Source organism: Artemia sp. Qi Xiang Cuo, chromosome 12 (assembly GCF_049724085.1).
Source record: "Artemia sp. Qi Xiang Cuo chromosome 12, ASM4972408v1, whole genome shotgun sequence".
Taxonomy (NCBI): Eukaryota; Metazoa; Arthropoda; class Branchiopoda; order Anostraca; family Artemiidae; genus Artemia; species Artemia sp. Qi Xiang Cuo.
The window spans coordinates 62,269,596-62,292,598 of record NC_142805.1 but is presented as its reverse complement, the minus strand read 5'-3'; the positions used below and the strand labels follow the sequence as shown (position 1 = coordinate 62,292,598).

General features: G+C 35.2%; 1 protein-coding gene across 1 annotated transcript in view; it reads left to right on the top strand.

Annotated features, from left to right (window-relative positions):
* LOC148946385 (uncharacterized) overlaps nucleotides 1–23,003 on the top strand; it is a 70,559-nt gene that overhangs the window by 6,119 nt on the left and 41,437 nt on the right. The window contains exons 2-4 of the mRNA XM_089097686.1: nucleotides 1,675–1,748; nucleotides 7,622–7,792; nucleotides 18,306–19,268. Of these exons, the coding sequence (XP_088953812.1) occupies nucleotides 1,679–1,748; nucleotides 7,622–7,792; nucleotides 18,306–19,268 (1,204 nt within the window). The 5' untranslated portion in view covers nucleotides 1,675–1,678. The remainder of the gene's footprint in view (nucleotides 1–1,674; nucleotides 1,749–7,621; nucleotides 7,793–18,305; nucleotides 19,269–23,003) is intronic.

Genomic DNA, 23,003 nt, shown 5'->3' with positions numbered 1-23,003 from the left:
TAGCTCTTTACTGATGTATCACTGCAAGAAAAAACTGTTTAAAGTGATATTTTCAAAGGGTCCAATTTTTTTCTTAAATTAGTCTTCTTCTTTTTCCTTTTTCTTTGGAGATGAAATTAGGTAGATGTCCTGAAATTTGGTATAAATTGATACTTACTAGTGCTCTTTAAATATTTAGACTGAACAATTGAGGGGCAGAATTATTGGGCAGAACTAAAATTAAAGCAACTTGACAAAGTCTGGTCTCTATAATAGACAACCATGAATAACACAACACTAAAAATAGATGGCATGGTTACAAGAATTACAAAGATAACATTTTAGGTTAAAGTTAACTTAACTTTAAGATTGAACTTGCTCAAGTAAGATTTAGATTTTAATTATATATTTTTTTAAATAGGCAATTCAAGGGTTATGATTTTGTAGTTTTTTTTTATAGGCATAGTACCATAGTACCATTTTTTATAGTACCATAAAATTCTGACAACTAAAACTTCTAAAATACTTCCTAAAATACTTCAATCTACTACTCCTTCTAGTAATGGGCAAACATATAGCTGAAATTATATATTATCCATGAGTTTTTCTATTGCTTGATAATGTTAACGTTGTTTTTTTTTTTCCCATAAAGTTAATTTGAAGAAAAGAATACATGTAGAAAATTTAGATTAGAGTTAAGAGTTCTGTTTTAGTGATTTTTACAACTCAGAAGGGAACACTATAAAATTTTGGAAACTAATAATACAAATTCTAAAATGGATAGTCATTCATAAAAGAACCTCCCTTCCCTAACCCCCACCTGTAATGGTAAAATATTCTATCTCATATTATAGAATCTCCATGAATTCTAATATGTAATTTCTTCTTTAAATTAACATAAGAGCAAACTAATAACATTAACAAGACCAAGCAACAGGAAATCTCATTGAGAATATATGATTTGGGCTGTATATTTGACCATTAGGAGGGGTTGGAGCAAAGTGAAGTAATTTTTAGAATGATATATGTTAGACTTTTTAGATTTTTTTAAAGTAGTTTTATTAATTTTATACAGTTTCCTTGACGGTACCGAGTTGAAAATAAAAAATTCACCCAACATAAAAAAAAGATTGGGACATCTAGCTGATAATGCAGGGAAAGGTTAAAGTTTATTGGTGCATCTTAAAGTTTATATTTGATTTTAAACAATTTAAAGTACTTTTCAGTATATTGTAGTGTTTCCTTCTGCAGAGTCAAGTTGCAATGCTGATACAACCTCTTCCAAAAGAAATGCTATCAAATTCTGAAAATATCTTAAAAACAATTTGCATAATAAAATAATAATCTCAGGAAGATTGTCCTTCTTTGTTAAAAGTAAATACTTGATTAATATTTCAAAAGAAATTTAGACTAATATTGTTCATCAGAAAGACAGTTTTTGAATTTTAGCACCCTCTTCTTAAAAAAGAAAAAAAAACTAATCACATTTCTAATTCTTTGTCTGCTGAAGGAGCATAATCTGTGCTTTCAACTGTACTAAGATATAAAATTAGTTTTGCAGTGTTTAAAAGTCGTTATAGCCTTGGTATTTTCAGGGACTTTTGCCTCTAATCTACTGACTAAAATCTAAGTGCCATAACCAAGTGTTGATGATAGTATTATATTTCTTATAATTTCCGTTGACTCTATTCCAAGGTCTATGGACTTGCCTCAAATTTTGGATATGGCTGAGCTTGTCACAACATCTGAGGGTTCTTTTATTAAAATAGGTAAGTGATATTGTTAAATTCTCTGTTACAGAATAAAAGAAAAGCTGTTGCTCTAGATAATTGATTTTCACTTTTTGCCCTTCCTACTCATTAAGCGGTCCATTAACTGTGTATGCACTTGGATCTAACCATTAAGATTTGGGAGAGGATAAAAGTGGCTGTTTTTTGACACAAAATATATATAGACTCAATTTTTAGCCATAATGTTTAAGTTGGGAAAGACAACTAATCATGTGGAATAAGAATTTTCTCTTGCTCTTTCTTGTATGTAGGCATGATAAAGGAAATATTACCACTAAAGAGAGGGCAATTATGGAGCAGCAAGATTTTTTGAATTTATAACATAACTAATGTTAAATTTGGATGGGAATTTCAAGTTATAAGACATGTAAAAGAGGGATAAAGTTAGTTGAATTCAGGTGCTTAACTTCAAGAGCCTACATTTCGTTTTTACGTTTTCGGAACTAATCCACTGTATCCCTTCGTTCCCACATGCTGCGGATTGCGGAAAAACGAAATGCGATATCCGCATTCTCTTTGCGGAAAAATCGCAGAATATTTTCCGGAAAAACGCATTTTGAATGCGGAAAAATCGCATGCGGAATAAGTCCAAGCTAAACAAGTTATTTTTAGATTCTTCTTAGAATGATTCTATCTCCAACTGCAGCTGCTACTGCCCTTGTTTTGCTTCGCAGAAGGAGAAGAAGGGTAACATATTTCACTATTTTGATTAACTTACTCCCAAGAACTGTCTATGCCCATAAAAAAAAACAGTCCATCTTGTATATAGGCCTTTTGAAATCCAGGTCCCTGGGTCCTTCCCTTCCCTTTTTAGAAATTGTTTTGTGGATGACATAGACCGTAGTGCATCAGACGAAACCAAAACACGGAAAGACTAAGTTTTTCTTATATGGATGACAGTGCATCCCAACTAGTAATTCTCTTTAATTTATAATAATTATTTTGTAACGTATAGCAACAAATATTGCAGTTATGGTTTATTATGCAGAATTACCAAATGGTTTTCAACCATTATTGCATATAGAATTATATTTAAAAAAACAAGTTTTTTTTACTGAAAGTAAGGAGCAACATTAAATCTTAAAACGAACAGAAATTACTTCGCAAATGAGGCGGGTCCCACATTAAAAAGAAAAACATAGAAAGACTAAATTTTCTGTGTATGGATTACAGTGCATCCACAATTAGCAATTCTCTTTATTTTTTAGGATTTCTTCTTTAATATATGACAACAAATATTACAGTTAAATGGTAAAAGTATATATACAAAATCATTAAACAAACCAAAAAAGAGCCATTATTTTTCACCATTATTGTATTTAGAATTAAATTTAAAAATTCGTTTTTTTGCAACTAAAAGTAGGGAGCAACATCGAATCTTAAAACGAAAAGGATTATTGAGCAGAGCAACCCTCTTCTATTTAGGAGGGGGTTCCAGCCCTCTAATTTGCTTCGATTTTTTTGATAAAGTTTTACTTTTTGTTCCAATAACTTAAAAACGACTCCTGAAATACTTCGATCCTTCCTTACAATTCATTACCATGAATTGTTTGATAAAACAAATATTCATTAAAAATCTGGGACAGAATAGTCCCCTTCACAGTAGATACAGTAACTACAATTTTGGACGAGAAAAAACAAAGTAAAAAAAAATTTATATCAGGTGATTATTTCTGTTTAAAAAGATGGGATGGGCAGCACCTAAGCCCCAATTAAATGAACAATAAACGTTTGTACTATTTATTTTCAAAGATTTAATTCAACCCCCCTTTTTTTGGCAAAGGGCGTCAAATCCAGGACGTCAATGGTGGGTGAGACCTGTCCTTCAGAAAAGAGAGGATTCTGGGCCATATGTTATTATTATTGAGAATCTAAGACAACAGGATTCTCAGCGGTATTTTGATTATATGCAAATGATACCAAATCAGTTTCAGTATATATTCCAGCTTGTTAGAGAAAAAATATCAAAAAAAAACACAAGATGGAGAAGAAGTATTGGTGGAGAGGAAAGATTAGCTCTTACACTTAGATATTTAGCCACTGGAGATAGCAAACGTTCGCTATCTTTTCAGTATTTAATTGGTAGGTCCACTGTAGCTAAAATAATAGCTGAAACTGTTAAAGCTATATGAGAAACCTTGCAAGCCATTGGGATGAAGGTCCCTACTATTGAAGACTTTGAACAGATTTCAAGAGCTTTTCAAGAAAGGTGGAACTTCCTGAACTCCATGGGTTCCATGGATGGCAAACATATAAGAATAAAATGTCCAACAAACTCAGGCTCGGTGTTTTACAACTATAAAAGTTTCTTCAGTATTGTTCTTCTAGCTATTGCTGATGCAACATACAAGTTCATAGTTGTGGATATTGGTGCAGAAGGAAGTGCTAGCGATTCTGGGGTGTTTTCAAGCAGTTCTTTTGGAAAAAACATTCCAGAAAGTACAATAGAACTACCCCCACAAAAAGTCATTGGAACCCATAGTTTACCCCCTGTATTTGTTGGGGATCAGGCTTTTCCATTAAGAAATAATTTAATGAAACCATTCCCAGGAAATGAACACGATTTATCAGGCTCTAAGAGAATTTTTTTATCACAGATTATCAAGGGCTAGAATGAGCGTTGAGAATGCATTTGGAGTGTTAGCTGCTCGCTAGAGAATATTTTACAGACAATAAATAGTAAATTAGAGACGGTTATGAACATAAACATGGCATGTGTATGCCTTCACAACTATCTAGTAGCCGAGAGCTCTGATCACTGTAATTCAAGCCTTACTGACACTATTCGAGGAAATGGAGAAATTATACCTGGTCAGTGGAGGGAATCAGAGCCTTCTTTATGGAGCAGCCATTTGAACCAGCAAGGGTCCAATAATCACACGCTTCTGGCCAATGAGACTCGAATAAAATTTCAAGAATATTTCAATTCCCATGATGGACAGCTATCTTGGCAAAGTGACCATTTCTTTGGAAGTTCCAGATAACCAAAGCACAAGAGAAATGACAGTACTTATAACCATATCTTCATCAATTTGTTAAAAATTAAACAGACTTTTACTGTTTTTGGTCTTCTCTGAGAATAGTTTTCCCAGTGAATGTTCCACGGACTCTATCGTTCGTCAATCAAGAAAAGAAAATTAAAAACTTGTCTCTTTATTAAATCATAGTAAAAAATATTTTTGAAAAAAAAAATCAGGTCTGCACCTCATCCGTTGTTTCCAAGTCATATAACACCTGTTGAATTTTAAATTTTGCCAAGTGTTTTTTCTCTGTCGAATTGTTTCAGTTCATTACTGACATACATGCCAAATGCATAATCTGGATTTTGGGCATCTTTTGTTTGCTCCAACAGGAGTTTTTCTAATGGATCTTCTAAAACCTCCATTTTTTTCTTCTTATAACTCGGTTTCTTTGGTTCGCATATGCTGAAGAACTTGAACCACTGTAACAAAAGATTGCTTGACTTAATTATACTGAGGTAATTTGTACAGGTCAATAAAAAAAAAAACAATCATGATTATCATCATTAAACAACCTCAAGACCAAAACATAATTTAAAGTTAACTGAAAGGTTTGGGTAGATTAAATGTTTTCAATTGTTGAACTTAAACAAATTAAAAATTATTAAGACTTTAAGGAGAAAATATCACTAAATATATATATATAATATATATATATATATATATATATATATATATATATATATATATATATATATATATATATATATATATATATATATATATATATATATATATTAAACTGTCAATACCCATTCAGTGGGGATTGAAAAAAAAAATCAGGATTATCATCATTAAATAACCTTAAGACCAGAACATAATTAGAAGTTAACTCAGAGTTTGGGGTAGATTAAATGTTTTCAATTGTTGATCTTAAACAAATTAAAAATTTAATGTTTAGCATGTTGCATTTGAAGTTATTGAATTAAGCCTAAAGTACAAAATTAGAACGGCTCTCTATTAGAATGAACCACTCTATAGTAAGGGTAAATGAGTAATGTCAACTATTTAATAACTAAAAGGTAAGCTTTTATAAAAGCACAAAGTTTGGGTGTTGAGACATTTTGGAGTCTCAAAATGAATCATACCTGAAAGAATGACTAACTTCACTGAAGTGAATGAATTAATATATTGAAAAACTCTTAAGCTACACAAAATAGACAGAAAAAAATAAATAAAAAGGGAACATAGACTCAATGAATTCAACCATCAAAGGAAAATAAAAATATGAAATATTTTGCCAGTGAATATGAATTTCAAATGTGAAATCTAATAATGCTTCATTTCAGGTTTTGTAACTCCTAGAGCAGGATTGAATTAGTGCATACTTGCATTAGGAGAATGCTAGCAACTTTTCAAAATTAATTCATTATGGCAACTATTGAAAGCAAGTTCCAAAGACCAGTAAGGGATATATTATGCTCTATTATATGCTTGTATAGCATGACGAAAAGGGTAAGGATGTAGATTAGCTATCACCAAAAGGAACACTTATTTACTGTGTATTATCCAATCAATTGGGCTGTAAGATGCATATATACTGTCCAGTAGGAGCAGGATATATTGTAGTATATATTCTGGTTCTATTGGCAGGGGTTCTGCAAACTACACCACAGGGATAGCTAGCCTAATCTGCACCTTTAACAAAGAAGAAAAAATAAACCAAAAAGTGCAAATATTGAATAAATAATTAAAGGAAAAGAAATGAAAACATCTAGGCTGTGTTGCAAAAGCTGGCATAAGCCTTTTTCAAAAAAGTATAAAAATGATGTCATTTCACTAGTTGATAGATAGTCTATGATCCATCAATCCTAGGACAGAATTAAGGTAGATAGGCGTGGAATAATGGTAATTCAAATGGTCTTTGAGTTCTAGCCATGAATTACTGCACAGATACTGTCCAGTAGGACCAGGGTATATAGTAGGCTATATACTGCTTCCGTTGGCAGGGACTTTGCACCCTCCACTGAAGGGGTAGCTGGCCTTATCTACACCTCTAGCAAAAAATGAAGCAAATAAACAAAAAGTAAAAATATCAAATAAATAGTTAAAGCAATGAAAATGTCCAAGCTGTGTTTACTGTTTAGCCTACTTGATAGTCCAGTCTCCCTGGAAACTTGGTCCCACACCTTGACCTGCTGAATCTTGTTATGGTGGTCTTTGTGGCTTTTATTGAAGAGCAATTCTTGAAATTGAATTGATATTATCAATTTTTCAACAGTTCCATTTTTATAAATATCAATTATTTTTCAGTTGCTAATCCGCATGCGTTGTTCCGCAAGTATTGAAAAATTTCAGCGCATGCGGATTTGTGTTTTTCCGCAATACCGCAAAAAAAAATTTTTGCGGAATCCGCAAAGCCGCAACGATTTTCCGCAATCCACAGTATGTGGGAACGAAGGGTATGAGGAAAACTTCAATTGATTAGTATTTTGGCTACTTTTAATTGTGTCAAAAACTATCTTTGTTTCTGTGACTAAAAATGTTTATTTAAAAAAAAATTATTCAAGTATTTAATTTTTTCTTATTCAATATATTATCATTAGTTTACCCTTATCTAGGACCTTCTATTTTCATAGATTTCCATGAATTCTGCTGAATGTTTCATTTTTTTTTCTTTGTCTTTATAAAAAGCAGATTTTAAAAACGATTGGTGAAAACACCTGCATATACATCTGATTTTATTTATTTCTATATGTTCAATGTATATGTAACATTCAATATAGATGTATATTTTTATTTTTAACATAACATAAAAGAAAAAGCAGTTGGATTTGTTTAGTAAGCTTTATTGTTCATGTTTTCTGTGTCCTAATTAAAATTTTGTTTCAGAAGCTGATGATACTTTGCCAGGTGACAGTGATACGCCCTTTCACACTCCAAACGATTTTTTGTCCGCAAAACATGAAGATGATCCTTTGCTTACTTTATCCAGTGTTTCAGGACCATGTAAATTTGAATATGACGCCCTGGAATCAGGACCCCTACGTTCTGAAAATGAAGGTGCATATCAAGCATTTGATTCTTGTAAAATGAAATATATCAGATAATATTTCATGGAAAAAAAATAGGGCAAGGGGACTTAATATTAAGATGGAATTTGTTTTGTCTCATTTAAACATGCAGGTGCTTGCTAAACCCTTTTTGTTGTCTGACATGGACATTTTCAAATTTTCACTTGGAAGTGGTTTGGCAAATATTGTTATATATCTATTTATGAATTAATATATAAATATGTCTATTATTTGGATTTCATGTTGAATTTGAAAGAAGTAGAAAATTCGCAGTTATGAACTGATCTGCCTACCAAAAATCTTTACTATTGAATATTAATTTACTAAAGACGTATTGGAGAATATCCGATTTCGGGTATATATTTAACTATTATGTAGGTTCTGACTGTAAATTATAGGGAATTACTTCTAGGAATGATGTAAATAAGAAGTGTTTTATTTTATAATGTTTCCTTGAGTGTGCCTGGTTAAATAAGAAAAAAATTACCAAATATATATAATTTAGGGAATCAGTTTTAAAATGCCGGGAAAGGGTAAATTGTATTGCAACTAGGGCCTGACCGATATATTGGGCTGATATGAGGGTTAGTGTCATTATCGGATATTAGAAAAAAATGTCGTTAACATTTTTCTTTTTTTTTGGTTGGGGGATAAGTTTTTGAATAAGATATTCTTTATATATTTTTTTTTTTGGGGGGGGGGGATGGAGGGTCCCCATGAAATTTGATCCATTAAGTTTTAGAATAAAATATTGTTGATATTTGTGTCTGGAGAGGGGGGGCCTTTAGGGCCAGTTTTCAGATCATATAAGTTTTAAAATAAGATATCCTTAATAATTTCCATTTTTTTTGGGGGGGGGGGTATGGAGGGTCGGGGGATCGGTTCCATTACGTGTTTGGAATAAAATATCGTTTAAAACCCCTCCCATAGAAACCTTGTCCCATCCCATGACTTGCAACAACTGCCTCTTGGGGGGGGGGTTGCCCTCCGAGCACATTTTACTCTGAAATGCGGCACTAAAACTTCCAATTTTCAATCGAATGGCCCTCCTTCGAAGTTTGTACGACCACCCCTTTTATATGATTTGCCTCTGGGAAAAAAACAAAAAACATTGAAGCCTTATGGCCTTCACTATAGGCAACGCTATACCCTTTTCAGACGCTAACCTATCCCTTACCGACGCTAAAAAATACGTTCCTTAATCAAATTTTTTTTTTGCAAAGCTGTTTGTCATCTTGTGTAATTTTGCATGCGAGATTGATATTAAAAGCAATACGATCCTTAATCGATTTCGGGTATATATTTAACTATTATGTAGGTTCTGACTGTAAATTATAGGGAATTACTTCTAGGAATGATGTAAATAAGAAGTGTTTTATTTTATAATGTTTCCTTGAGTGGGCCTGGTTAAATAAGAAAAAAATTACCAAATATATATAATTTAGGGAATCAGTTTTAAAATGCCGGGAAAGGGTAAATTGTATTGCAACTAGGGCCTGACCGATATATTGGGCTGATATGAGGGTTAGTGTCATTATCGGATATTGGAAAAAAGTATCGTTAACATTTTTCTTTTTTTTTGTTGGGGGATAAGTTTTTGAATAAGATATTCTTTATATATTTTTTTTGGGGGGATGGAGGTTCCCCATGAAATTTGATCCATTAAGTTTTAGAATAAAATATTGTTGATATTTGTGTCTGGAGAGGGGGGGGGCCTGTAGGGCCAGTTTTCAGATCTTATAAGTTTTAAAATAAAATATCCTGAATAATTTCCATTTTTTTGGGGGGGGGGTATGGAGGGTTGGGGGATCGTTTCCATTACGTGTTTGGAATAAAATATCGTTTAAAACCCCTCCCATAGAAACCTTGTCCCAGCCCATGACTTGCAACAACTGCCTCTTGCGGGGGGGGGGGGTTGCCCTCCGAGCACATTTTACTCTGAAATGCGGCACTAAAACTTCCAATTTTCAATCGAATGGCCCTCCTCCGAAGTTTGTACGACCACCCCTTTTATATGATGTGCCTCTGGGAAAAAAACCAAAAAACATTGAAGCCTTATGGCCTTCACTATAGGCAACGCTATACCCTTTTCAGACGCTATCCTATCCCTTACCGACGCTAAAAAATACGTTCCTTAATCAAATTTTTATTTTTGCAAAGCTGTTTGTCATCTTGTGTAATTTTGCATGCGAGATTGATATTAAAAGCAATACGACCACTCCTGGGGCGGAAATGATGTAAGTTATGATCTTGAAGTGTGCTCTTAAATATGAATCTACTAATGTGAATTTTTTCCAAAATTAAGGCTAAACGAATTAGCCATAATCGTCCCGTTGTTCTTTAGTTTTAAGTCATGAAGTGTGAAATTAGCAATTTACATTGAATTAAGAAATTTTGGTAATACAATTCTTTCTTCCTGTTTTGCATGTGAGATTGATACTAAAAGCAATTCAACCACTCCTTGGATAGAAATGATGTAATTTATGCTCTTGAAATGTGCACATGAATATGATGCTACTAACAGGATTTTTTTTCCCAACATTAAGGCTCTAAACGAATTAGGCATAATCATCGCGATATTCTTTTGTTTTAAGTCATGAAGTGTCAAATTAACCATTTCAATTGAATTGAGACATTTGGGTGACAGTATAATTCCTTCTTCCTGTTAATCCCTTAGAGAGTCACACATTTTATATGATTTGTATTCTCCTGGGATTAGTTGTGATTTATACTGTTGCTTTTCTTCCAAGCACAGAGGTCGTTTACTATTCGATGTGACCATCGCAGTCACTTGTCTTCCAACCGCGGATTTTTTTGTTAATTTTTGTTCATGTTGAATTTTGTTTTTACCAAGTTCGATAGTTCAGATGGTTCCAACGAATCATTATTTGTGACAATTATAAATTTTGTTTTTGGGCGTTTGTCTAGGCCTAATTTTTCATACTGCTTACTTTCAAAAACAGACTGATATATCTCCCTAGAAGACGGTCGGTTTTACGCTATGAATGAAGTCTGCATATGAGTCATTCATTGGTTTAATATGAATGCAGCCCTTTATGTTGGCAAATGACGTCATTGCAATGCCAATGTATATAAGTAGGCTATGAGTCACTCACGCGAATCTTTTTTTTTCAAACATTAAGGCTTAGGGAGTTTTCTCAAACTGTTCTCCTATGCAGGTAATTTTTTCTGGTCAGAAAATCCCAGTGGGTCAATTTTCAAAAAAATAAAATAAATATGGAGCTATGTATATATTATAAAATATTATTTGTTTCTCGTATTTCATATGGTAGAACAAAAAAGTCCAAGATTTATTGAAGAGACCATTTTACACGTTTAAGAGTTAAGAAGAGCAGGAAAGAAAACCATAGGAATCCTTGTAGGAATTAAATTAAATGCCCATTCACAAATAAACCTTAAAATGTTATCCTAAAACAACTATTTGAATCTTTCGGAGCTTTTTTGTGTTGTACTCTTAAATTTGTTTTGTTAGAACCTTCTCTTGAAACTGACAAATCAATCTCACAGCAGATGAGCATCCCACCTTTCTTGATAGCGATAGTGATTTTCTATTGTGTAGTTTACTGTAATATTCTCTTTTCAAACTCAAACAGTAAACTGCCATCCAATAAGCATCTGACCTTTCTTGTTAGTTATCCCTCATTTGCTTCACGTCTTGGTGAAGTCGTTCACCCTTCTCTCCACAAATGGTCCCTCAATTTAGGGGAAATAGTTCTAAACATAGGCGGCGCGCTAGCGCTACCTAAGTAAAGAACGATGTGGGCACAATGTGTTTTTTTTCAGCCGGGCACTTCGTATCGAAGGAGTTGTCGTAGAAACTTCAAAAAGGGCTCATTCGATTAAAAATTAGACTGGCTAGTGCCCTTTTTTAATATCCAAAAGTGATTGTTGGGCAACTAGCCCCCCCCACGCCCATCATTCCCCCAAACCCATCCAATCAAAATTTTGAGACAGTCATTTTGTTCAGCCTAGTTTAGTTCCAGATAGAAAATATGTTTTTGAGGAGGACCTTCCCTCACAACCCTCGGGGCAAGGGTTTTAAGTTATGCCCAGGGGGCATATAAGGCTTTTAAAGAAGGAGTTGTCGTAGAAACTTCAAAAAAAGCTCATTCGATTGGAAATTCAAAGGGCTAGAGCCCTTTTTAATAATCGAAAGTGATTGGAGGGCAACTAGCCCCCCCCCCTCACGCCCATCGTTCCCCCAAACACATCCAATAAAAATTTTGAGATAGCCATTTTGTTCTGCGTAGTTGAACGTTCTGGAAATTAGGTCTTTTAGGATGATAACCCCATCAGAGCCCTCAGCGCAAGGGTTGTAAGTTATGTCCTAGGGGCATATAAGGTTTATATAGAAAGTTGTTGTATAAATCATAGGCAGCACGATCGCGCTGCCTTAGTAAAGAACGGGGACACTTAAGAACGAGACAAGAAACGGGGACTAAGTAAAGAGGAGGACACTCCCCCACATCTCTCAAGGCAAGGGTTTTAAATTATGCCCCGGGGGCACATAAGAACAGTGTTGGCACAAAGTATTATTTTGTAATTTTTTTCTTTAGAGCAGGGCACTTCGTCTCGAAGAAGTTGTCGTAGAAACTTCGAAAAGTGCTCATTAAATTGGAAATTGGAGTGGCTTGTGCCCTTTTTAATATTCGAAAGTGACTGGAAGGCGACTAACAACCCTCTAACGCCCATCATTTCCCAAAAAACAACCAATCAAAATTTTGAGATAGCCATGTTGTTTAACGTAGTTGAAAGTTCTGGAAATTCGGTCTTAGAGGATGACAACCAGCCTAACAGACCTTAGTGTAAGGGTTGTAATTTATGCCCTTGGGGTATATAAAGTGTTTATCGAAAGTTTTGTTGTTTCCAAAAGAGCTTGTTCGATTGGACATCGAAAGGTGAGTTGTCCTATTTAATAGTAGAAAGTGATTGGAAGGCTTGGGGATCTTAGAGTGAAAATCAATGTGGGTATAATGTATTATTTTTTGTTGTTGTTGTTGTTTAGACCAGGGTACTTCATATCGAAGGAGTTGTCGTGGGAACTTCGAAAAGGGCTCATTCGATTGAAAATATAAAAGGCTGATGCCCTTTTTAATGTTCAAAAGTGATCGGAGGGTAACTGATCCCCCTTTTGCTACCAATCTCTCACGCCAAATCTCCCATCTTTTCTCTTAAAATTCCACTAAGATACAAAAGCATAAGTATACCTAAGCTGTCGAAGAATGTAGACAGATTTTTTGTGACTGGCACTAGGAAGTTCATTTCAGCTCAACTAGAGGAGGTATGAAACTAAATTAAACAGTAGGGGAGGTCGGGGTTGACCCGGACGATTTTTTTATTTCTCAAAAATCTCGTTAACTAGCAATATATCTGGGCACTTCTAGCACCCCATTCTGTGTCCAAAAATTCCCCACATATGGGAATTTTCGCCAATTTTTATCTTCGCAGATTTTTTCAGAAACGGTTTAAAAAACAAAACAAAAATCGTCCAAAACCACCCCAGAGGGTGGGGTTGTTTCGGACATGCCACGGGTTGTTTCGGACACCTCGTAATATAGTTATAAAGCTTTATAATTTTATTAAAATTCTTAATACAAAACATCTTTAGCGAATTATAAACTTGGAAAAATCAAAGTTGAAGCCAAGAGTTTTTGCAACAATTTTTTTACCACCTGTCGAAACTGGACAAGGAAGCTTCAAGATAATGTCATCTTTTGAAACTGAAGCCTGGTCAACAGGATCAAGGAAGACGAATTTTGTCCCATTTTATTTACAAACGTCACCTCCACATCAGCATCAACAAGGCCTTCTACGCGTCCAACATAAAAAAAAGTTTCCTTTTCTTACGACGAAATTCACGAGCACAAAGTCATTAGCGGCTAGGATATTTACATCAAACAGATCATCTGGTTCCATTTCTCCAAGATGTGGAGATTCATCAGAACTAGGCTATCATCCGTGAATAGACATTCCTGTTATTCATCTTCACTATATTCACCTCGTTCTGTGGGCCTTGGTTTTTTTGCTTTGTCTCGAAGGGAGGTGACAACTTTCTTCTGAGACCCTTTTCTGTTTTTCACCATTTGTTCTAGCTCTTCCTTTTCTGGTGTTTCTGTAAGTATTCTAGTTTTTCATCTTTGTTTTACTCTTCTACCCATGGTAGCTGTAGGTGGTACATGAGGAAACGGTCTTAGTTGCTCTGGAGTTACGGAAAAGACTACAGAAGGCCCTTGAGTTTTGTCAGCAGTTTGCTCTGCCTCGTGTGGGGAAGGAACAACATGTTAAGACAGGCTGTTCAGCGATTGACTATCTGTAAGCGAAGTGGTAGAAAAGTCAGCACGGCAGTGCCTCGGTCGAATGGCCAAAGTCTGGCTTTTGTGAAACCAGCTACAACGTTGCTCATGCTGATCTTCCTGAAATATGGAACAAGGCTGAGCTCTGCTACCTCATATATAGAGATACGCTGGCCTGGATGAAGGTTCAACCACTTACTAAAACTGTTTCTCAACGCTGCTTTGAATGGTCCATAGATTAAAATATCTAAAGGTTGCAAGCGGTGCGAGCAGTGAGGTGGGACGATAAGTAAGATTACTCCATTTTCTTTGCAGTAGTTGACTACTAAATGTCCAGACGACTGTCATGATTGTCCAGTAAAAGTGGAGTTTTAGTATCTTTTAATGATCTGATATGTTTCACAAAATGTTTCATTTTCTCCAAGAAGTTGTCAGGATTAATCCAACTACTTCGAGGAACTAGTCCCTGAGCATCAGAGGGCCCATTTTTTAGTATTCGAGGTTAGAAATTAATCCTTGGATAGATAAAAACCAAAGGTACGTGGTTTGCCACACTAGCAAAACAGACCACCGTTACATTTTGACCACGTTCTGCTGATGTTGTCTGGGCTACTTGCTTCTGGCCCTTCTTGGCAAGCAGTCTAGGCGGTGGTAATACAGTTGGGACACCTGCTTAATCGGTACTCCAAGCATGGTCCAGAGTGATTTGGCATTTAGTATAGACTAAGGCAAGGTTATCGAATAATCTCCGCACAATCACTTTGTTAAAACCATTTGTTGTAGCTTGCTTGTTATCTTGGCGGATCGGATAGAAATTTCTCTATTCCACTTGAGGAATACAGTCATCCATTCTTTCGGAGCTTGTGCCTTGATTTCCCAGGATGAAGGGCATCTAATTTTATATGCTTGGGCAAATCAATAGGTGACCTGGTATGCGTCAATGGTGCTAAAGCCTTAATTCATTGCTGAGACTTTTTGAGAGTAGTCTGAAGGTGCCTTCTCCTCGTTGGGGTTGAAGAATGGCCTGTTATGAACTATCTTCTCTGAAAAGGTGAAGTTTAGATCTGGTACTCTCCCTGTGACTAAAGATTGTATAGACTCTGGGGCTTGAGACACTGCTGCTGCGGAAGTCCCTACTTGGTCTTCTAATGGTGTTTCAGCTATATTGTTTGATAAACTCTTTGAACGTTTAACATAATCCTGTAATGTAGATTTCTTAACGCCAAACTCTTCGGCAGCTTTTCGGATTGAAACATTGTCGAGGATAACCGCTGCTGTAGCCCTTTTCATATCCTCCATATTCGGTGGTGGATGTCACGCTTCCTTTGAAAATTTCTTGGCATCTGAAATGATAATAGGTTACTTATCTTTGTTTTAATAGCGGTAAATGTTGAGCGGTCCCAGTTTCTGACCTAATAATAAAATGAACATAGCACTCAATGGCTTATTTATGCTTAATGAAATGAATAATATGGGCTAGAAATTTGAGTAAGGTTAGGAAGGTTAGGTTATGTTAAAAATGGAATTGCGACAAAAGTGAGTGTTGTCTTTGGAAAGAGCATAAAAAAATCATCGAGTGATATGTTCAGTTTATTCACAAGTCAGAAATGTGGATTGCTCCATATTTATTTCAAGAGCAAAGCCATAGTGTATATCGTTACGCTAAATACAACTGCGATGTATCGTATGCTAGAAATGATATGTGCATGCTTTCCTTTGTGCTGGTGTCTTTACTCTTAGGATCAATTTAACAAAACGGGGTTTTTTTGGATATCCTTAAAAAGTCGTTCGAGCCAACTCGGCTATGACGTCCGAATCAACCCCATAAACACTATTTTTAAGAAATGGCTTCTAAAAAAAAATAGTTTTGGTCAGTCCCATTTGTGGATAGATTTAGCTAGTGACATGATAACGCTAAGCACCTGCCAACGCTCAAACATGTACTCACATAAATAGCACAGCTAAAAAGCCTGGCGTATATTAGTGGAAATAAAAATAATACCTTAAAAATTGGTTCAAAGGGACTATCTTTGAAACGCATGTTCGGAAACTTTTGCGGAAAGTCGGCCAATCGTCTTGAGCTTGAAGAATACTTGATCTTGATTTTTGGCAAAATTTTTCGGGTGGAACTGGATTATATAATTGCAGTGTCCGAACCAACCCGTGTCCGAAACAACCCCGACCTCCCCTACTATTTGTGTCCAGATTTTTAAAAGGGTGCATGTTGTTAAAAATTGCTGAAAATTTTTCTTCAGCATACAAATAGCACGCCAAACTATAAAGTCTTAAAAAAAGAAAAGATTTAAAGTATTATTTTCTTTTTCCCTGAAAAGACTTTGTCAATATAAAACGAACAGAAATCAATTTAAAAAACTTTTTTCACAAAATAAGTTTTTCAAAGAAAAGTAAAGAGCTCCATTAAACAAAAAATGAGCAAAAATAAAATCAAATGATCTACCAAGCATGAAACTACCACAAATAAGCATCGATAAATAAATGAAACCCAAAACGAACAGAAATTACAATAATGAACCGAGTCAAACTCAAAACGAGCAGAAATTAACATAAGTTGGGCGCAAAACCCCTATGCCTTCCCAAGGCTAGAACAAAATTTTTACTTTACTGAAAAAATACAAATGAATGTGCATTGTCACTTTAATATACATATACTGATGTTTAGTAATCAAAATGTTAATATTATTTGATTTATTAAAGTTATAAGAGTAAAAACATTTATATTTTTTTCAGTAAAGTGCAAATTTTGTTCTGGCCTTGGGAAGGCATAGGGGTTTTTCGCCCAACTTATGTTAATTTCTGCTCGTTTTGAGATTAACTCGGTTATTTATTGTAATCTCTGTTCGTTTTGGGATTTATTTATTTATCGATGCTGATTTGTGGTAGTTTCACGCTTGGTAGATTATTTGATTTTTTTTTGCTCATTTTGTGTTTAATAGAGTTCTTTACTTTTCTTTGAAAAACTTATTTTGTGGAAAAAGTTTTTAAATTAATGGCTATTTAAATGAGGAACTTGGCTGTTCTTGAAAATAAATAAGATTACTATTAACTCGATGATCTGAAAAATTGTTTACGTGCATCCAAGTTAAAACTCGACATAGTGATCGTTCATGTAGTCCAATCAATAAAAAAAGACGTGGAGGGTGGCTTGTTGCCCTCCGGTATTTTTAACTCCTAAAAAGGGCATTAGAACTTCCGGTTTTCTATCCAATGAGCCTCTTGGTCTCACCCTTTTTTGGCATACTACTCATATTGGCAGTGGCATAGTCTTTAAGTCTTGGTGAAATCTTTCACCTTGCTCATTACTAGTGGCGACTAAAGTCTCTGAGAAATAGTTCAAATGGCTATATAAATAGTGAACTCGAATACTCATGTTACAACCATGGTTTCTGAAACGGATAAGCATATTGTTTACCAAGGTGACACAATATTCAGCTTTGCGGTGACCCAAAAACTGTTTGACTTCTACAAATGATGTATATTTTTATTGCTCTTCCTCATTCAGTTAAGAAAAATACCAATATTTGTTTTGTCTCCACTTATGGTTGGATATACTCCAGGGTGTATTTTTTGGTCGTCTAAGGTTTCATTTTCGCTCTTTACTTACATCAGAATATCTTATTTTAATAGCTAATATAAGCATCATCAAGAGCTAGAGATACTGTTTTCTTATTTAACTCAGTCGAATTTTTTAGGTCGCTTTTCGCCACATGTGTCTGGACTATACTTACAGAGAAATACGTCACTGCTTGTTAATACTCTGGGTGGTTTCTCAAATCCATTTGCATTGGAATCTGAAGCAAAAGGATTCGAAAATGATATTGTATACCATATTGTATACCAATGTGACACAATATTCAGCTTTGCGTTGACCCAAAAACTGTTTGACTTCTACAAATGATGTACAATCTTATTCCTCTTCCTCATTCAGTTAAGAAAAATCCAAATATTTGTTTTGTCTCCACTTATGGCTGGATTTACTCCAGGGTGTATTTTTTGGTCGTTTAAGGTTTTATTTTCGCTCTTTACTTACATCAGAATAACTAATTTTAAAAGCTAATATAAGGATTATCAAGAGCTGGAGAAGAGGGATCGGAAACAAAATTAATTGTAAAAATATATTGATAGATATACTGTATTAATTTTTAACTCAGTAGACTTTTAATTTTTTAGGTCGCTTTTCACCACACGAGTCTGGACTATACTTACAGGGAAATACGTCACTATTTGTTTCAAAGAATCCATCTCTGAGTGGTTTCTCAAATCCATTTGCATTGGAATCTGAAGCAAAAGGCTTCGAAAATGAGAAAACATGTCTGAAAAGTCGACTGCAAAGTAAAAAGCATAGAAAATTAGAAAGACATCAAAGATCACATAAAGGAGAAAAGACATATAAATGTGACGTCTGTGACAAGATCTTTTCTCAAAGAGGAAATTTGAATTCGCATCAAAGATTGCACACGGGTGAGAAACAGTTTAAATGTGATTTATGTGACAAGGCTTTTTCTCAAAAGCATGCTTTAAAGGCGCACCAGAGTGTGCATACAGGTAAAAAGCCTTTTAAATGTGATGTGTGTGACAAAACTTTTGCTATAGCAGCAAGTTTGAAAGCGCATCAAAGACTGCATTCAGGTGAGAAAACGTTTAAATGTGATGCATGTGATAAAACTTTTTTTTACGCAGGAAATTTGAAGCAGCACCAAAGAGTGCATACGGGTGAGAAAACGTTTAAATGTGATGCATGTGATAAAACTTTTTTTGACGCAGGAAATTTGAAGCAGCACCAAAGAGTGCATACGGGTGAGAAACCGTATAAATGTGATGTGTGTGACAAGGTCTTTTCTCAAGTAGGACATTTGAAGCAGCACCAAAGAATGCATACAGGCGAGAAACTGCTTAAATGTGATGTGTGTGACAAAACCTTTTCTATAGCGTCAAGTTTGAAGCAGCACCAAAGAGTGCATACGGGTGAGAAACCCTTTAAATGTCCTGTATGTGACAAGAATTTTTCTCATTCGCAAAATTTAAAGAGGCACCAGAGAGTGCATTCAGGTGAAAAGCCTTTCAAATCCAATGTATGTGATCAGACCCTTTCTCAAGAAGCAAGTTTGAACGCGCATCAAAGACTGCATTCAGGTGAGAAAACGTTTAAATGTGATTTTCTGGAGCAGGAAATTTGAAGCACCAAAGAGTGCATATTAGTAAACAGCAATTCAATGTTCTGTAGGTGCGAAAAGTTTTAAGCAAGTTTATATGCACGATTTTTTACATGAAACTGAATCTTAGTAGAGGACTTGAAATTCATAAAAGTTGCAAATATAGATGGATCATATGGTAAGAACAAAAACAAAATTGTAAAAACTAGTCTGCTGTTTGAAAACAGATCAAATACTGCACATAGGTGGGAAACCTTTTAAATATAATCTGTTTTAGAAAAATGTTTCTGATCTGAACAATTTTTAAAGGCATCAAAGAGTGCATGAAGGAGTTTAGTGAGATTGTAATAATACAAGCTGGATCCTCATTGGCTTGTTGTCATTATTCTCAAAAGTAATTGTAAATACTTACCGTCGGATTACATTCATTTAATTTGAAATTAATATCTAACAACCAATTCTAAGAAAAGCTTCTTGGTTTATAGACTGCAACAAGACCTTCAGGCACATTGGTAGTTTTTATTGAAAGAATTTTTTGGTACTTGTAGGATATACCCCCTACCTCTCAAGAAGAGAAGTTAGGTTAATCCTAATAAAATATACCTAAGGATGATAAAAATATAATACTTTAGAAACAAATTTGGGCTACATGTTTGCAGATTAGGAAGGGGGTGGGGGAGGGGGGGGGGTAAAGTACCGCAGGTGTGCATGAAAAATGTGTTAATACTCAACCCCCCCCCCTCTAATGTGCAAATATATAGCCTGATTTATATATTTCCCATCTATTCTGTCTCTTCTCTTTGTCTTTTTTAACACAAAGTTGAAAGAAACCGGTTTACAGCGCGTCAATGCATGAACAAGTTAAGCGGTAGGGGGTATATCATACAAGTACGGAATTTTTATTGAAAGATTATTTTTCTGGTAAGTCAGGTTCTATGGAAAATAAAGGTTGTCTTTTCATCCAATGACCAATGTGGAGCTACACAAACAAAAAAGGCAAATGCCTATTTACTGTAGAAATTCTTCTTAAATGGATAATATAAAAAAGAAACAGGTCTACATTGTTCAAACTGAAATGCATAATAATCAGGATTTTCAAGTTTGTTCAAAAGATCCGAAAGCTTTGTTTTTCAAATGGTGTTTTCTATTATTTTTTCTTTGTTATTTAACAGAATATATTAAGTTTATGTCCGGTTTCAATTCTGCTGTCAATAAAATTCCGTTTTAGTATCGCTCTCAATTTTCCTTCGAAAATGTTGTTTTAAAAATTCAGTTTTCCAGAAAAAAGTAATTACATATTTTGATTTCATATCAGGCTTTGTCATATTGAGACTTGAGGGCTTTTCTGATATTCAAAGACAGTCGTTTGGCTTGAGCAACTCTCTTGACCGTTCAGTTAAAGGATATAGGGGGGGGGGCGAGGAAGGCATAGACTCTCTCACTCATGCAGGACTATATATATACTAGTAGAATGCACGTATCCAATTAGGATGGTGCCACTGACCAATGTCACTCTCTAAGGCACTCTTGACGATCAATGAACTCTTAATAGACCCACTTGCTAGTTGCATAACAGCTTTATTTGACCTTGAGCGTAGGTCAATGATTTTACATCTGCTCAACGAATATAGTGACTCCTGGTACCTTTGTGTTGCTTAACGTATTTCTTTGAGCTTGGAGAGTTATATATCAGAGGCAATGCAGTACAGTTGCCTATAGTAAAGGCCATACGGCTCCAACGTTTTATTGTATAATATTTTTTTTTTCAGAGGAGCTTCATATGGAAAGGGTGTCATTATAAACTTCGAAGGGAGTTCAGTCGATCGGAAATTGGAAGTTCTAGTGCCCTTTTTAATAGTCAACAGGGATTGGAGGGCAACTACCCCCCCCCCCCACGCCGTTTTTCTCCAAATGAATCCGACAAAAATTTTCAGATAGCCATTTTGTTAAAAATAGTTCAAAGATCAGATAATAACAATTCCGGTGTTGACACAGCCCTCCAGTGCCTGGGAGCAGGCGTTTTAAGTTATGCCAAGGGGGTATATATGGTTCTTTTGGAAGGGATGCTTGTATAAATATCAGAGAGGGCTCATTTGATTGGACATTGAAAGTTGATACTATGCCTCCAAGAAACCCATTTAAACTCATCAATTATTCTATAAAATTTCCTGGATATAATGTCCTAAGAAAAGATAGATCTTCCAATAGAATGGGTGGTGGAGTTGCTATCCTTCTAAGATCACACCTCAAATTCTGTGGTATAAGCCTTCCTGATTTCAGTCATGACATTGATGCAATTTGTGTGAAGTTGTGGCTGGCAAACATGGAGGTTACGGTTATTAATTTATATAACCCACATGGTAATAACAATGAACAAGATTTTTTCAATTTTATTTCTAATAACTTCTCAAAATCAAATCTAGTGGTTGTTGGGGACTTCAATGCCCATAGTCCTATCCGGGGTTATTCACCTCGAAATAATGTTGGAAAATACATGGATGAATTTCTCACCAATTTTACCAATATAGTACTAGTGACTCCTAGACACCTAAATACCTACTTCAGTAAAAGAAGTGGGAGCTATTTAACTATTGATCTTTAATTAGTCTCATCAAATTTAATAAATAAAATTACTGTCAACAGAATTAACAACCTCCTAAGCGACCATTTTGCCATATGCACAAAAATTGGTGACCTAGCCATCATTGATAACTTCATTCCCCACTATGTGTGGCAAAAAGCAGACTGGCCAAAGTTCTCCAAAATTCTATCAGACCATGACTACTCTTCACTGTCCACTGACCAATACCAGCTCTCCAAAAATTTCACATCACTACTTCTTGATGTTGCAAAACTTCCCATACCCCAGTCCCAATGCCCAAAAACGCTGAAGAATAATAAACCCCCTAAGCCATGGTGGACATCCTCTTGCCAAGAAGCTTGGCACAATAAAAGGAATGCCACCAGATCCTTCAAGAGAAATCCATCCACTGGAAAATATATAGCAAAACCACAAGCAGAGGCAAAACTTAAGAGAGCAATCAAACTTGCAAAAGAAGAGCCATGCAAAAACTTTCTCTTATCAGTGTCCCGCGAAACACAAGAGTCAAAGATTCATAAATTTCTAGACAAGATGTGTGGCAAATTCTCCACACAGAACCCCCGTCCATTACCAGCTAACTCTAAATGGTCAGCAGCTGGAAACCAACAAAGAAAAAGCTGAATTTCACCTCAATTCACCTAATTCACCTCAGATTAGCCTAACACCCCATTTTGACTTGCCTGTGTCCCAGTATCTCCTCCAAAATTTTACAATGATTGAGCTAGACAAAGCAATCAATTCAATTAAACCCAAAATACCTTGTAGCCACGACCAGATCCATCCATCTTTGCTCCAACACCATCCAAAAGACTTTAAAAAGCACTCTTAGCTCTCTTCAACAACGCCTGGAGTAATTCCTTCTTCCCATCCACTTTGAAAACATCACTCATCATCCCTATATTAAAACAAAATAAACTCAAAGAGGACCCCAACTCCTTCCTATGATTACCCCAGTTCTGGGAAAATTATATGAGAAGATAATTCACTCCCCATTGTATTGGTTTGCTGAGTCTAACCACCTCATCCCACATACCCAAACAGGCTTTTAGAAATATTATTCGTCCATTGACGCATTTGTTTGCTTAACCAATGCCATATCTGAGTGTTTGAAAG